This window comes from Canis lupus, chromosome 34 (assembly GCF_011100685.1).
Source record: "Canis lupus familiaris isolate Mischka breed German Shepherd chromosome 34, alternate assembly UU_Cfam_GSD_1.0, whole genome shotgun sequence".
Classification (NCBI taxonomy): domain Eukaryota; kingdom Metazoa; phylum Chordata; class Mammalia; order Carnivora; family Canidae; genus Canis; species Canis lupus.
In genome coordinates this window covers 25,695,630-25,711,540 of record NC_049255.1, presented here as the reverse complement: position 1 = coordinate 25,711,540, position 15,911 = coordinate 25,695,630, and the positions used below count along the sequence as shown (strand labels likewise).

The 15,911-nt window shown below is 41.1% G+C and overlaps 1 protein-coding gene across 2 annotated transcripts in view; it reads right to left on the bottom strand.

Annotated features, from left to right (window-relative positions):
• LOC478678 (IQCJ-SCHIP1 readthrough transcript protein) overlaps nucleotides 1–15,911 on the bottom strand; it is a 710,941-nt gene that overhangs the window by 516,488 nt on the left and 178,542 nt on the right. For both annotated transcript variants that reach the window (XM_038583731.1, XM_038583737.1), the window contains exon 4: nucleotides 5,267–5,402. In XM_038583731.1, coding sequence (XP_038439659.1) covers nucleotides 5,267–5,402 — 136 coding nt within the window. The remainder of the gene's footprint in view (nucleotides 1–5,266; nucleotides 5,403–15,911) is intronic.

The following is a 15,911-nucleotide window of genomic DNA, read 5'->3' as shown; positions in this document are numbered from 1 at the left end:
AATCTAGGTTATTAAATTATTAAGTAGCACAAGGCTTACATTCTCTACAATTTCATAGCTTTCAAGACTGTACTGGAAGAAGTCCCAGGTAATCCTCTTTTAGGATCCGAGCTCCCCCTCAAAACAAGTGTGACTTTGTAAGAACCCTTTATCCTTTTACTCCTAGGATTTTTCCTGATGTATTTGAAGCTGGAAGTTGTAAATCTCAAAATGGGTAATAAAACTTGAGGGTAATAAAGCAGTTTGAATGCAGGTGTATGTGTTATGTTTGGTAGACACAAGCAGTACAGGCTTTTGATAGCATACTTGGGAAGGTGTGGTGGATCACCTGGCTGCCTATTGCTAACTATCCAGCTACTCTTGCTAAAAGCTAGGGTAACCCAAGCAGCCCCAAACATAGGAGAGCTCTGTCAACTTCTCTCCAAGACAACTGAAATAATGGGGTCTTTAGCTGGTCCAGACCACTGATCTTTGCACCTGCTCAGAACTATAATCTTCCTGACCAGGAGTGAAGTGAGGAGGCCTTGTGGCTGGAGTTGTGCAGGCTGTCATGTCTGCTGGAAGGGTGCTTTTGCATTGACTTATCTGAGAAGTGAGGCCACATAACCCTGTTCACCCCCAACATGCTACAGATCCCCGTGTTTCTTTTTCCCCAGATCTGAAGGGAGCAGAGTGACCTAGGCTTGCTTTTACTATGTACATGGGTGTGGTCTCTCAGAAGAGGCCTACTCATTGAGACGCAAAAAAAAAAAAAAAAAAAAAAAGAAAAAAAAAAAAAGAAAAACAAATGCTTGATGTATTACTTTTGTAATGTACAGGTCCAATTTCAGAACATACATATATATCTGTATATATATATAAGAAGCAAGCAATGTGCCCTTCAATGTGAATAGAGTTAAAAATTCCACTTCTCTCTTCACAAGTTTTGCAGAGTTTTGAACACATGGAGTGTTTCCAAGAGCAGATACAGAATCCACTAACATTTATTGAGAGCCTTCTGGGTCCCACACTGTGCTATGTCTTACATATGTAGTGCCATTTAATATTCATAGAGATACAAATCCATCTCTAAGGTGGGTGTCCAGTTTGCAGATGAAGAATGATCTCTCAAGTGGTACATCTCAAACTCAGAAAAATAGTGGCAGAGCTGCTACTAAGTCACAGCCTCTCACTAAGCCAAGGCCTCATTTCATGAGCCACAGAGCCCCCTACAGGCCATACCATAACATGGGAACCCATGGGAATAAGCCAGGAAGGCAGGTTCAGGCAGACAGAACCAATTAGAACCAAATGGGATTGAAAATGTCTCCAAACAATACAAAGATTTTCTGAATTTATCTGAGACATATGCTAATGATTTGTGAAAGGGTTACCAAATCATTTAGAATTCTGTCCATGATATTCTATTAGACAAATACAGATTTTTCAGAGCTGAGAACTAAAAGAATAAGCACTTAGTCATATGAAATTGATTAATAAAGAATACACAAATCATTTACACTATTGTACTCCACTCAATAACTAATGCTTTTATGATAAAAAGTTTTTTCTCACTTTGATAACCACAAGCTCCATTTCAAAATAACTTGTACTCAAAATTGCTATTTTTAAAATAAATTTTTCTGTTATCTCATGATACATTGTGATATGAGGATATTTAATATGCAAATTAATAACATAACTTCATATAAATCTTCCCTCCTGTTGCTGTTTAATTTGGCACTGAGCAGCTGAGGTTTGAGGTTTTAATCAAAGAGCACTGAATGCAGCAATTTATAAAACCAAATGAGGATTCTTTTCTCGATTATTTCATTCACTGTTGATACATACTAAATTGTGGAACAATCTCAGAAATGGATTGATACACAGGTTATTTCTTCCTCTGCTTGACTATGTCTAAATGAAGGCTTATTTTCAAGTGGTATAATATAGAAGAATAGTGTAGCATGACAGCTCCAGCCCAATGAGTAACTCAAGGCAAGTCAGTTATTTCTTTAGGTCTCATTTTCATCATCTGTACAATGGAGATAATAATATACCTCCTTTATATGGTCAGTGAGAAGATTAAATGAAATAATCCACAGAAAGCATTAGCAAGGTGTCTGTCACATAACAACAAGTGCAGCAGCTCTTATTAAAATGATGATTTTGAGAGCTCATACTGAAACATAACTTTCTAATATATTTTAGAGCAGAAATATTCTCAGAACTACTATATCAACCATTAGCCAAAAGAGAGAAAAAGCATGCAAGAGCATCATTCTCAGCTCAGCACAGGGACTCACCCAGCTCAGGTTGCTGGCTTCCCATGTAGCACATGCATGGGGAAGACAGCTACTATGGGCAATAATTGCAGTGATGATAGACATGAGGCAGAGCAGCAAGAAAGACCCAGGAGTTAGACAAGGGCAGACTGGTCTCCAATTGAGGCTGTGTTAGAGGACAGTAGAGGGCTAGTAGTTGGGACAAGACAGGCAGCTGATCAAATTCAAGAAGACAGAGAATGGTCTAGGCAGCAACAGTGACAGACCAAGCCCAGAGAAAGAGGGCTGAGTTCAGCAAGCTGGAGATATCTGATAGGAATTAGGGTCCCAGAGAATCAACTATGGAGACACCTCATTGGGAACATTTGACTTGGACTGAAGGCTTTTACCCCTGAAGTTCCAAATGGACTCATTGGTTATTAGGGAAAGCTTATCTCTTTATGACAGCCTTAGCCCAGGTGGGCCAAGGATCATCCTTATATCCCCTCCATAAACTTCAGGTCTACTCATCAGAGAGTAGTTAAAATCAAGCCTTCCTATTTGGAACTCCCTGAGAGTATGTATGAACCCAGTGGGTCTGGTAGACTGATCAAGGCAGAGCAGAGTCACTTTGCTTTCATGGGGCTATGACAACCAAAAGATGTAAGGGTGAATCTACTGAAAGAGGTCCCAGCAAAGTGATGATTATGAGAAATAGAACAACCTTAGCTAGATATACCAGCTCCAAACAACTAAAATAAAGTTTTAAAAAATTATATATTGGATATTTTACCTGCTTGACAAACTAGAGACTTGGGGATGTTCCAGCAACTTATATTTTTACATTTTGTTTTGCATATTTAGTGTCATGCTACTGCCACCATCAATGCCAAAGTTGTTATAATCAATAACCTCTACTAGAATTCTGGACAGGACCTGCTTGCTTTCTGAAGCTAATTCCAATAATGTTTTTTGAAAATGTTTTTGATTCTCACTGTTTATAGGCAATCAGGAGTTGAGTGAGACTTGCACATAATGAAGAGAGTTATCCTGGTCCCATGAACACAGAGACAAGGCACGATGATACAGTAGTGGAGCAGGATGCCACTCCCAATTCATTCTGAGACACCTTATAGGAAACCAAATTGCTGGGGACATGTGAGAAAGGAAATCTGCTTTACTAAGAAACATCAGGGGACCTAGAGGCCAGGCTAAATTAAATAAGGTAGAACTGTTAGCAGAGCTGTGCAAAAGATATTGCACATCACACTTACGTGATGCCCCATGGGGATAGAATGTGCATTTATGCACACCAATACTTAAGGGGCTAGAATATAAGTGGTGTGGCAGGGTAAATATATTAAACAACAACAACAACAACAACAACAACCCATAGATTATTCCAGAATTTCAATAAAGCCCAGAGGTTAGCTACCCTACAGCAACACTAAAACCATCATGTATCACTGGACACAGCAATGGTTTCATACTGTCAGGAATCGGGGCTAATGAGAAAGTACAAAGGCAGTAAATCCAAACCTTTAACTCTTAGGTAGAATGATTTCAGATACTCAGTTTCCATCATTCAGATAAAATTTTCAGTCATTTAATTTCTATTAAATTAATTCTATTGTTATTCACAGCAAAGGCATCCTAAACACTCCATTTTCATATTATTTTTGACTTGCAAATCATGAGATAAATAGGCTTTACTTTGACATTTTCCAATGTGGCTCATCAGTGCCCTCTAGTGATCATGAGACCAGTTCAGACAAAGCACTACTCCCCTAAAAATTGTTTTAAAAAGGCACAGATTCACTGAGTATTCAATTTCTGGTATCTGCTAAAAATAGATCTCCTGGCACTGTTACTTGCACTCAAGTTATTGCTCTCTCTTTAGAATCCATAACAGATAAAGCTGTTTATTAAAGAACATGCTATGCAATCATCTGAAAACATGTCAAGCAACCTTTGCTTGATCCCAATGTGAATACATCGTTTTGGCCACTGGGGAGCCTTTTTACCAACGAATAAACATGATCACAAAGTAGTCAGGAAATATATTTTTTTAAATAATACACTTGTATAGTTACTTCCTTTCTTTTCCCAACTTCTATCTGTGTATTCCAGTCACTATCATACATAATCACAATGGCCATATTCAAAAATCTCTGTATTACAATAGCCTAATCATTTATTTCCTACCACATTTGGTATGTTTGTCGGTTTGTTGGAGTTTTTTTTTTTTTAATAAAAATTTTCAGCAGAGGTTCCCATTCCTTAACCTTTAACAGGTGGCCTTTGGACAACTGTGATCTGTAGGCATGGTCTAGTGACATTAAAATATTTTTTACTAGTTGCCAACATTTAAAAATCTGAATTTCCAGCATCCCTTGAAGGAAGAAATCACATTTGGCAGTGTCTGTCCAGCATCCCCACATAGCAACATATCCAGGAACCAGGAACATATCCAAGCAACATATCCATTCTCCTTACCCTTTAGGTAAGGCCTGTGTTCTTCAGTACTAGTCACAGAGTAGCCACATGTGTTCCCTACCTGGCCCCTGTAGGCATTTAAGTCACAACCCTTGAGTTTGTGACTCCTTTCAATTCTTCCTATATAAGTTCTCTTTTATAATCCTTATAACCAAGCTAATCTTCTATCGCATTAGCACCACAAAACTCCACCAGAGGCACAGACTAAAGGAAACATACTGTTACAAAGGAAAGGAAAAAGATAGTAAAAGAGAAATGCAAACATGCAAATGAGTAGTTTAGGCTGAGGTCAAATGGAATCGATTCTCTCAGGCTTGATGAAGTATATTTTGTGCTTAGGAATCATGTCTCTATTCTAAGATGACAAAACCCTCACCATGGGTTCAAATATAGCAAGTAAGCAATGCAGATACTCCTAACAGCAAACCACCTGCTCACATCTCAAGATTTCTTCCTTGGAACCAAAGACCTGGTGATCAAATAAATGATTGGCCAGTTAGGCCATAAAAAGGAAACATGGCACTCACGGGGGTGCTGCTGTCTGAGAAGGTGTTCATGCTGACGGAGCTGCTCAGCTTCTCTGAGGACACAGAGGGTGGGGATGGGCTCCTCTTCTCCAGGGGATCCTGCCGCTGCAGGTACTCCCGCCAGGCCCGCTGAATGCTAGAAAAACAAAACAAAACAGCACATGCACCGTCAGTACCCAGTCACAGCCCACAGACTCAGAAAAGCACAAGGAGTCTGAAGGAATTGGCTTTGGAGACAGAGAAAATGTAACACATAGAATGTGACAGAGGAAATCAGAAGACCTGTACTGTTTCTCTATTTGACTGGTTTCACATTCACAGGCTGCACTACGCTAAATCAGTCTACAAGGGTCATCTTAGAGGCATCAAAGTGAAGCTAGTTTGCACATGTAAATGTACTTTGATTTACAGAATGCAAGATATTTCCATTTCTCATCCTATATTTCAAATGAGAATAATAAATAGGCTGACATATCACTTACTCATGCACTAATATAACTTTATTGAAAGACTCTTCTGTGCCAAAATCTGTCCGCCCTAGGCTCTAGACAGCGATTACAATGCAGCTCTAGAGGGTGCCAATACTTTTGGATCAGAGGCCAATTTCCTCTGACGCTATGAAGCATAAGCTTCAGGGGCTCTTACAGGCCAGGGGTTTCTTCCAAGACCCTATGAGGGGTTCTTCACGGTTTGTACAAAATTGCAAAAGCAGGGGTGCCTGGATGGCTCAGTCAGTTAAGTATTTGCCTTTGACTAAGGTCACAGTCCCCAGGGGTGCAGGGATTGAGCCCCCCATGGAGCCCCCTGCTCCATGGCTAAGCTGCTTTCCCCTCTCCTTCTGCCATCTCCTGCTTGTGCTCTCACTCAAATAAATATATAAAATCTTTTTTAAAAATTGTAAAAATAGGGGGCACCTGGGTGGCTCAGTGGTTGACCATCTGCCTTCAGCTCAGGTCATGATCCCAGGATCCTAGGATTGAGCCCCACATTTGGATCCCCTCAGGGAGCCTGCTTCTCCCTCTGCCTATGTCTCTGTGTCTGTCATGAATATATAAATGAAATCTTTTTTTAAAAAAATTGCAAAAGTAGATATCTTTTGGGTTTTTTTAAAGGGCACCCCAAATTATATATGCAATTCAGACTCTATTAAAGAAACATATGGGGATCCCTGGGTGGCGCTGCGGTTTGGCGCCTGCCTTTGGCCCAGGGCTCGATCCTGGAGACCCGGGATCGAATCCCACATCGGGCTCCCGGTGCATGGAGCCTGCTTCTCCCTCTGCCTGTGTCTCTGCCTCTCTCTCTCTCTCTGTGACTGTCATGAATAAATAAATAAAATCTTTAAAAAAAAAAAAAGAAACATATGGCTGTGTTTTGGATTATATGTGATTACTACTTTATTATACAATCCTTGCTCAAAATACCTTATTTATTTATTTGTTTATTTATTTATCTTTCTTTGGTTTAAAGATTTTAGTCTATTTTATTTTTTAAAAGGTTTTATTAATTTATTCATGAGTGACACAGAGAGAGAGAGAGAGAGGCAGAGACATAGGCAGAGGGAGAAGTAGCACCCCCCCCCCCCCCCACACACACACACAAGGAGCCCAATGCAGGACTTGATCCTGGAACCCTGGGATCACACCCTGAGCCAAAGGCAGACGCTCAAATGCTCAGCCACCCAGGCATCCCGGTTTAAAGATTTTAAACAGAATCTCAAAGAAAGTTCTGTAAGAGTTTGGTAGTCCCATTGCTTCTTCAGGGACCCATCTTAGTAGGGAGTAGCAAACTTTTGGAGATTGTCAATATCGACATCCTCTGAAGCACTTAGGGTCTCCCGAGTCCTTCTAACAAGTTCTGCCAATGGAGGGCACCTAAAGCCAGTAAGTCTGCCCATCAGAGGCTTTAAAAAAAAAAAAAAAAAGTGACATTGTAAATAAAGGCTATTTTAAAAATATAAAATATTTTTAGAATACCCACAAATTTATATTCAAGGTATCTCTCTCTCTCTCTCTCTCTCTCTCTCTCTCTCTCTCTCTCTGTCGCTCCCTCATGGTCTTGATAATGCAGAAAATACAGAAAGAAAATGTAGTAGACGTTTGATAGTTTACATTTTAGTTTATTGAACACCAGGGGGCAGTGTGACACCTTTAAAGAACCAAATAGATTTTGCTGGGCAAAATCTGAGATCTGCAAAGGTGAATTTGCACTTAAAGCATCCCCTTTCACCTCCTAGTTCTATGGTGCCTAGAAAGTGATATGTCAGTTTTCCTTAAGTCAGAAATTAAGAAGACAACATTCCTTTCTTCCAGGTGGGTGGATATCCTCTTTTAGTTGACAGCGAATGTGACAAAATTAAATACCTTTAAAATGTGTATGAAAATCACCTATAAGCCTCCTTACCTCCTTAATACAAAAGCTATTTTAATTTTTGAATACATACCTTATGATCCTTTTCCACATATATGGAAACAATTTTACTTAGTTGAAATCATATTATGCTATACTTGATTCTTTTTTAACTCAGACGTTAAAAATGAGAGGCCAGTCACATCACTGTTACCTAAATTGCTATACTGGATATTTTTTTGAATGGTGAAATCATGCTATTATTACTCTCTGAATCATAGGACACTACTTACACTACACACTGTTTACTCCCATTTGACCACAACGATGAGAACTTTGCAGATTCAATGAATACAATCTCCAAATGCTATTTTACCAAAAGAGCGAATTAAAATGAAATGAAGAAGCACCTCATCCCTCAGTCATGGGAAATCACTTTTCAGCCTTCTTATCCTAACTGTACCAGAATTCCTACTCACAAGTCTCTTTTAAGCCTACAGAGAAAGCCCTGAACACCACCTTGGCACTTACACTTCTATTTTTTTTTTTTTTTTGTAATTTTTTAAATTGGAGTTCGATTTGCCAACATATTGTATAACACCCAGTGCCCATCCCATCAAGTGCCCCCCTCAGTGCCCGTGGAAGGGGAGGTGGGCGGGGGGCGGGGAGATGGGGTGACTGGGTGATGAACACTTTTACTTCTAAAACAAAGCTGTGCTATCAAACAATTCTTTAAAGGCAGGTTGCAGTAAAAGAGCACATTTTGTGTGTTCCTATATTTTGAATTATAAATACAGAGGCTTATTTCAAGGTAGATGATAAATGCATTTTTCAATAATTTTTTTGTTTGTTCAATTCCTATTTGTCTTCTATCTCAGGGATGGTGTCATCGCTTGCCTCTGACATTTCTCTGTACATCCCTGTCTCTTTTACAGTGCCCGTGGCTGCACTCACAACCACTTAGGGGCTCACAGCTAGTGCAGTCCTGGTTGTCACTGGATGTCCTTATACACGACATGTCCTTACCTATAAGACAGAGCTTTGAGAACTGGGATGAGTCCTGGTACTTTATTAGCCTTGAAGGATGGATGGGATTTAGACTGATGAGAAGGATAAGGAAAGGCCTTTGGGCAAAGCCTTGGAAGTGAAGGTACCAGGCAGAAGGTAGGAGGTTCCCAGAGAAAAGTGGTAGGGCATGAGGCTGTGAAGATACGAGAAGGATCCCAGATGTCTACAAGGACTGGTCTGGGGGTAGATTGGGCAGTATCTGCCTCTTAAGAGGGGGAACCGTAACGTGGCACAGTTGATTGTGGCCAAATCTTACTATGTATCAGAACAGTCAGAAATCTTGATTTTTATTTGAAAGTTACTAGTTTTTTTTTTTTTTTTAAGATTCTATTTATTCATTCATAAGAGGCACAGAGGGAGAGGCAGAGATGCAGGCAGAGGGAGAAGCAGCCTCCCTGTGGGGAGCCCAATGCGGGACTCCATCCCAGGACCCCAGGATCACGACCTGAGCCAAAGGCAGACACTCAACCACTGAGCCACCCAGGTGCCCCTGAAAGTTACTAGTTCTTAAATGCTACCAAATAATTTTTACAACTTCAAAATACATTGTTACTCAAGAGTGTTTGAATTTGGGGATGGAAAAAAAGGACAGCATCAAAGAGGACACAAGGCTGAGTATCTCGGAAAATAACCAACTCATTACATTACGTTACTCTTTTAATTTGTACTTTCTCATTCAATTCTTACCACAAGTGGAATGTGAGGAAAGCACTATTATTATCATAGTGACAGTTTTTGCCTGCCCAATATTAATTTTTCCTTCTTTTTATTCCAGCACTCACTTTTCTTTGGGGACCCACCAACCCATGGCCACAATGTTGGGAGAGCCCGCACAAGAATGAAGTAATAATGTGCACAGCAGAGCTTATAGAAGAAGGAGGAAAGAGATGTCTGAGGATGCTTGACTATCTGGGTCTAGAATACGCTTGAAGCACATTAGCCCCTGCATGTTGCTATTAGGTGATCCAATATAATCTCTTTTTAAAACATAAGTCAGTTTGAGTTGAGTTCTTTTACTTGCAACCGAGAGTCCTTGAAAATTTCAAGAAACAAGATGGGAACTAACTGACAGATCTGACATTTGGACCAGATCCCCTGTCTTTCCATTATGTTGTGTTTCCTCCTCATGTTTCAGCAAAAGACAGAAAACAAAGTGATGAGTTTGGCTTGTCACATACTAACTTTGAGTAGATAAATAGAACTCCTATTTGTTTAAGCCTGTTAGATAAAGTTTCTATGTGTGACTAAAAGCTATCCTAACAGATAAACCATGTTTTCATTATTTGGTGTCTGCCGCAACCCTGTATCCTGATACAAACCTGCCCAAATGCTAGTAAAGGGCCGCTACATACAACAGGCAAGTTTTCCACAGCATTTGTCTGTATCTCTAGCCTGCTTCTGCTCCATTCCAGTTTCTGGCTGGTTTGTAACTCCTGTCTTCATTTGATTGTTGGTACTTTCTACTTAGATTGCTGGTACTTTGATTGGTGGTCCTTCCTAAGCATCATGGACTTATGCTTTTCTGGATCTTTCTGCAGGTTCCTTCACCAATACCTATGACCACCTTAACAGTCAGCAACTCCTAACTTCCTCATAGATGGAATTTGGGCAACTTTGGGCAACATTGAGAAAGCACTTTAGAAATAAGGTACACAGGGGCTACTGAGTCTATGAAAGAGAACAGCTGCTCTCGGGGATATTAACCATTCAAAAGAAGGGTGTCAGATTAGGCTAATCCAGACAACTCTTTTCCAATAAGTCTTCCTCCACTAGATTATGAATCCCTTGAGGGCAGTAACTACATGTGTCCACCATATTGCCACAGTTCTAGAAATATGGTAAGTAGGAGATATATTCTCCTAACATTGTGTACCAGAAATAATTCAATAAATCCTCAAAGAAGAAAAAGTTTTAACTCATGAGGAAATGTGCTTAGAAACTAAATGTATTTATTACATTCTTCAGCTCTGTGACTTCTGTTCAGAACTTTCTTCCCTTCCTTAAAGTTCTTACTGTGGTCATCCATTCTTCTCCCAAGGTCAGTCAGTGCTTATACAAGTATTGCTTTAAACTCTTTACTATATAAATTACTTATCTCTGTTTTATTAAGGTTTTTTTTTTTTTTTTTCCCCTTCTGTGGCTTTATCTTGTCCTTTCATTTGGAACATGTTCCTCTGTTTCTTCATTTTGCTTGACAGTCTCTACTGGTTTCTATGTGTTAGATGCAACAGCCACCTCTCTGAGTCTTAAATGGTTAGCCTTGTGTGGCAGATGAACCTTATTGCTCAACCTTGCCCTAGCTGTTGGCTGTCTCTCAACCTCTGTGATTGTCCAAGTAGCCTATTTTATTTTTAATAGCTCTCAGTAGTGGAAGGTGTGCCAAGACCAGTCAGTGTCCTAAGGGGTAGGATCATAATCAGAACCTAAATTCAGGCTGAATGGAAGCCAAACTCTCAGGTAGTAGCTTTTAAAATATGAGGATATATACATTCCTGTGGGGCTGCAATTGTAAACTCTGTTGGGCTCCCGAGCCAGGTGATCTGGAGATGTCCCCTGGGTGGCAGTAGCAAAATCTGGGGCTCTAGATAAGCGTATTATTTTGTTTCTGGAAGATTTGTGTAAGTTCCAATAAGGGTTAGGGAGATCACAAAGATGGTATCTCCAGGCCTATATTCCCTGAGAGCATCTCTGTAGCCTATAGATGTGTGCCAAATCTGAAGTCTGCCCCTAAGGCCCATACTTCAGGTAAGCAAATAGACCTCTTTCACAGAGAGGCCAAGGGTGTGTTTCATCTGCTGTCTATTCAGGGCCCTAGGGTGGTAGCCTGCCAGGAATTGCTTTTCCAATTGTTACTGTCCTATAGGACCCATGAATGCAAGCCCCCTGGCCCCCAGAGCCAAGTGATCAAGGGGTATTCCCTAGGCAGCAGTCACAAAAACCAGGGCACCAGATGTAAAGACTGGGACATCAGACATGTATAAGATCTCCCTTTCAAGATATGTTAGTACTCCGGAGTGTGGTAGAGGGAATTTAAAGATAGTGTCTGCCCTCTGAGGTCTTAGACAAAGTTTACAGTCAGTCCTTCGATGAGTGTTTAATTAAAAGCCTGCCCTTCAGGCTGCAGCTATAATGATAAGCTAATAGGCCTTTTTTACATCAATACTGAGCTCCTGGATCTGTTGCCTCTTGCCATGCCCTGGAGGTGATAGCTGTTTAAGACTCTTTCTCTGTTGGTTACAGTCCTATGGGGACTGCAAGTGCCACTAGAGCCAGGTAGTATAGAGGTATCCCCTAGCAGCAGCAGCAGCAGCAGCAAAAATTAGGGCCCCAAACAAAGGTAAAATCTCCTTCCTCAAAGATTCTAGTGAGGTGGAGCAAGGCAGAGGGACAGTGTAAAGACTGTACTTACTGGCTTCCATTCCCTGAGACCCCCCCCCGTGTAGGCTCAAAGCTCAGGCCAAAGCTCCTGGACCAGCAAATAGACTTCTTTCTCAAAAAGAGCAGATGTGTACTTCAGTCTGCTGTCTACACAGTGTCCTGGGAGTGGTGGTCTGCCAAGAACTGTCTCTCTAATTGCCACCGTCCCATGAGACCCAGGAATACAAACCCCCAGGACTCTAGGTCCAGGTAATCAAGAGGTGTTCCCTGGGTGGTAGCGACCAACACCAGGCTATCAAATCTGTGTAGAAGCTATCCTTTGGGAGATACTGGTCTTCTGGAGTGCAACAGAAGGAGAACACAAAGATGGTGCTCACTGGCTGGAGCAAGAAAGATGGGGAGTGTAAGATGGCACCTGCCAAAAACAGAAAAAAAAAAAGAAGAGAAAAAAGAGAAGGAAGAAGAAGAAAGAGGAGCAGGAGTGGCAGGAGGAGAAGGGGGAGGGAGGGAGAGGAAGAAAGAAAAGAGAAAAAATAAAGAAATGAAAAGAAAAAAAATTTTAAAGGTGGTGCCTGATAGCTTTAGTAAGGCAGAGAGTGGGAGACGGCTTCCACCATTCTCTGACCACAGAGAGTATCCCAAGCAGGCTCGTGGCTCTCAGACCCAAACTTCAAAACTAGGAGATCAGTCTTTTTCACATTAAGTTTGGGCAGTTTTCAAAGGGCTACTTCTGCATGTGGCCCTGAGACAGGTGAGTCTGCACATGGGCCCTTGAAGAGCCCTACCTCAGTTGGCCGTAGCACTGCTGGTCTCATGGGCACTGGAACCCCTCTGGTCCTCAAAGCCAAATGTTTTGAGGGCTTGTCCTTCAGGTGCTGATCTTAGTAGCTGGGGTGCCTGATGTAGAATATAATCCTTCATTCCTCAGGAAGAAGCTCTGTGTTTTGAGTTCCCTCCTGATTGTGAGCACTGCACTGGGTGGGGTGGAGTTTACTGCAAGATTACATCCCAGCCTTTCCTTTCTGTTTTGATGTGGTGTCCCTCTTATTTGCCTGTTGTAAAAGGGGTTGCTCTGCCAGTTTTTAGGATTTTTTTCAAGGGATATTGCTCCATATATAGCTGTAAAATCAGTATGTTTGCGGGAGGAGGTGAATTCAGGATCTTCCTGCATAGCCATCTTGAACTGGAACTCCCCAGAAACTACGTGTGTTTAGAGATATAGGTTGTTGCTCAGTTTACTTCTCATTAGCTGTGTTCTTTGGGCAAAATACTGAAGTTATTGACCTATATTGTGCTTACCCCAAAAATAGGAATAGCAAAACCTCTGGGCAAGGAATCAAGGATAAGGTATCTAAGCCTCAAACTCAATAAATAAAGGTCTTCGATAAAGCATTATGATTACTTAAGAAAATAAAACACTTTAAAAAATGTGTAAGTAACATGTGATTAATCATATATATTGATATGATATACTGGATTCCTAAGGATCCTTAAGGGCAACATTTTTTTAGATTTTATTTATTTATTCATGAGAGACACACAGAGAGAGGCAGAGGGAGAAGCAGGCTCCCTGTGGGGAGCCCAGTGCGGGACTCAATCCCAGGACCAGGGATCACATCACGACTGGAGCCAAAGTCAGGCACTCAACCACTGAGTCACCCAGGTGCCCCAAGGGCAACATTTTATTAGCCCAATTTGGCATAAAAACATGTTTAGAAACAGTATAACTCATGGAAAGACACATTAGGTCAATCTTTTTTTAATTTTCACACTGAAAGCTCACTAGAATCTTTTTGGAGATGATTAGTGTTATCATTTTATAGAGGGGTGCAACTGCGGCCCAGACAGGTAAGCAGTGTTCCTAAGATCATACAGTGGGTAAGGAGCAGAGCTGGGATTTCTTCTATTGCTCTAATTCCAAAGCCCATGCTTTCAACCATTCTTCTCTCTATCTTCTTTTAATTAAAACTTTGACTAATGTTGATAGGTGTTACTCTCAAAAAATGCCATGTAACAAGCCTTTATTTGTTGAAATTCTTCTGGGAATTGTCTTTTTCCTTGAGTGTGTCTATCTGTCTGTCTGTCTGTCTGCCTGTCTCTTTCCTTCCCTCTCTTTTTTAGAATCTAAATGTTGTTTTATCACTAAACCATCAAATACAGTAATAAAAAAAATGAATCAGACACATTTAATGAGCAGATGTTCAAAAGATAACTTGTATTCAATGGATACCGATGTTGTCCATAACAAAATAAATATGTTGTTAAAACATCAGGAGAGGGATTGCACACAGTTAATGAACGCCTGTTAAGTGATGGTTTGTATTCAGAAGATGTGTTTTAGATCTTACCACAACATGCAAGGTGTGACCTCCATGTGAAGGGTAATAGTTTTATGGGATTTGGAGAGCCCATTTCCTTCCTTGGCAGCCAGGCCTTTGTGCTAAAGCCTCTTAATGCTAAAGCTCCTTTGATGTGTGCCTTTATCCCCAGGCCCACATTCCAGCCCTGCCTCTTAAGAATATATTTGTCGTTAGTCGAGTTGGGTTGAGAGTCTTCACTGTGGTGCTTTTACTTTTGCTTTCACTAAATTTTCTGACTTGAGAGGCTTGCCTTTGCTTGATCTTCAGAAAACCTGCCTTTCACCTCCCCCAAATGACTTTTTATTAATAGCTGTGCAGTCTTGATTGCTTTTTCCTTTTTGACACAGTCCTTTGATCCTTCAAGTCAAAAACTCAAAATTACCTGTTAATGGTTACATTCATGAACCAGGTAATGTGCCCTTCCTGACATTTCCTCTAAATTCCACCCCCACACTCACATGTGTTCTTTCCCTGCAGGTCTTGACTTCTTTCCACTGATATTTTGCAATCCACGTAAAGGTTTAGGCTTTCTTATCAAATTCTTTTTAGTTGGCCTTAGTGTGAAGAAACAATTGAGAGTCTTTCCGGCCCCATCCAACCCTCACCTCAGGTTCTCACTAGTGCAGGTATATAATGGAGGCAGCCCACACTTGAGAACAGTTCTCATCCTGTCTTATTGTCTTTTATGTTCAGAGATTGGCCTGCCAAGGAGCATCCCACCTCAGGTTTACAGAGGTTGGACTGTCCCAAAAAAACTTTATTGGGACCTAGTGACCCTCTCCTCCTTGTCAGGGAAGACAGAGGAGAGTTTCCAGGAAAACAAATTTTACAGTGTAGTAATCCTCACTTCCCTTGCTTTTCTCTACCCACCAGAGGAAGATAGATGTTCAGCAGGGTCCCACCAACAAAAGCCAGAAGACCGTAAGAGAAAGCTTGTGAAGTCTGACAGTGACTCTGGAGCCTGAGACAAGGACCCATCTTTCATATCCAATGTTCTTCAGGGCTAAAGAAAATCCCTTGGGAAGTGGGGATGAGGGTTTCCCAAGATCCACCCTGATGAGAATGCCAAGGTCAGTCTGCGGCAGACGGTCCCCCTCCAGAACAAGGGACACAATGAGAGGCACAGCCCACAACATCAGTGGGGACTCACAGGAGACCAGATGACCTTTCTTCTCACAGGATCCCAACCCTTAGAGCTATTTTTTAAGGAAACAACTGCTTGGGAGCTAAGTGTTTACCATTAATAGGCATGCTGGGACAGTTGGGTGTTCAGCACATGAAGGGTGGGAGAGATGATACCAAGGAGAAGGGACAACCAGAAAGAGGAGAGAATACAGAGAAAGGAGAGCAAGCTGCACAGCTGTTGGAAAGATCTAATGTGTGTAGAAGGGAGATGTTCAAACTGTCATGAGAGTTAGGAATTTAATAACTAGATTAGACAAGAGTCACTGAACTGGACTAAATTCTCCAATGGGACTCAAATTCCATTATTG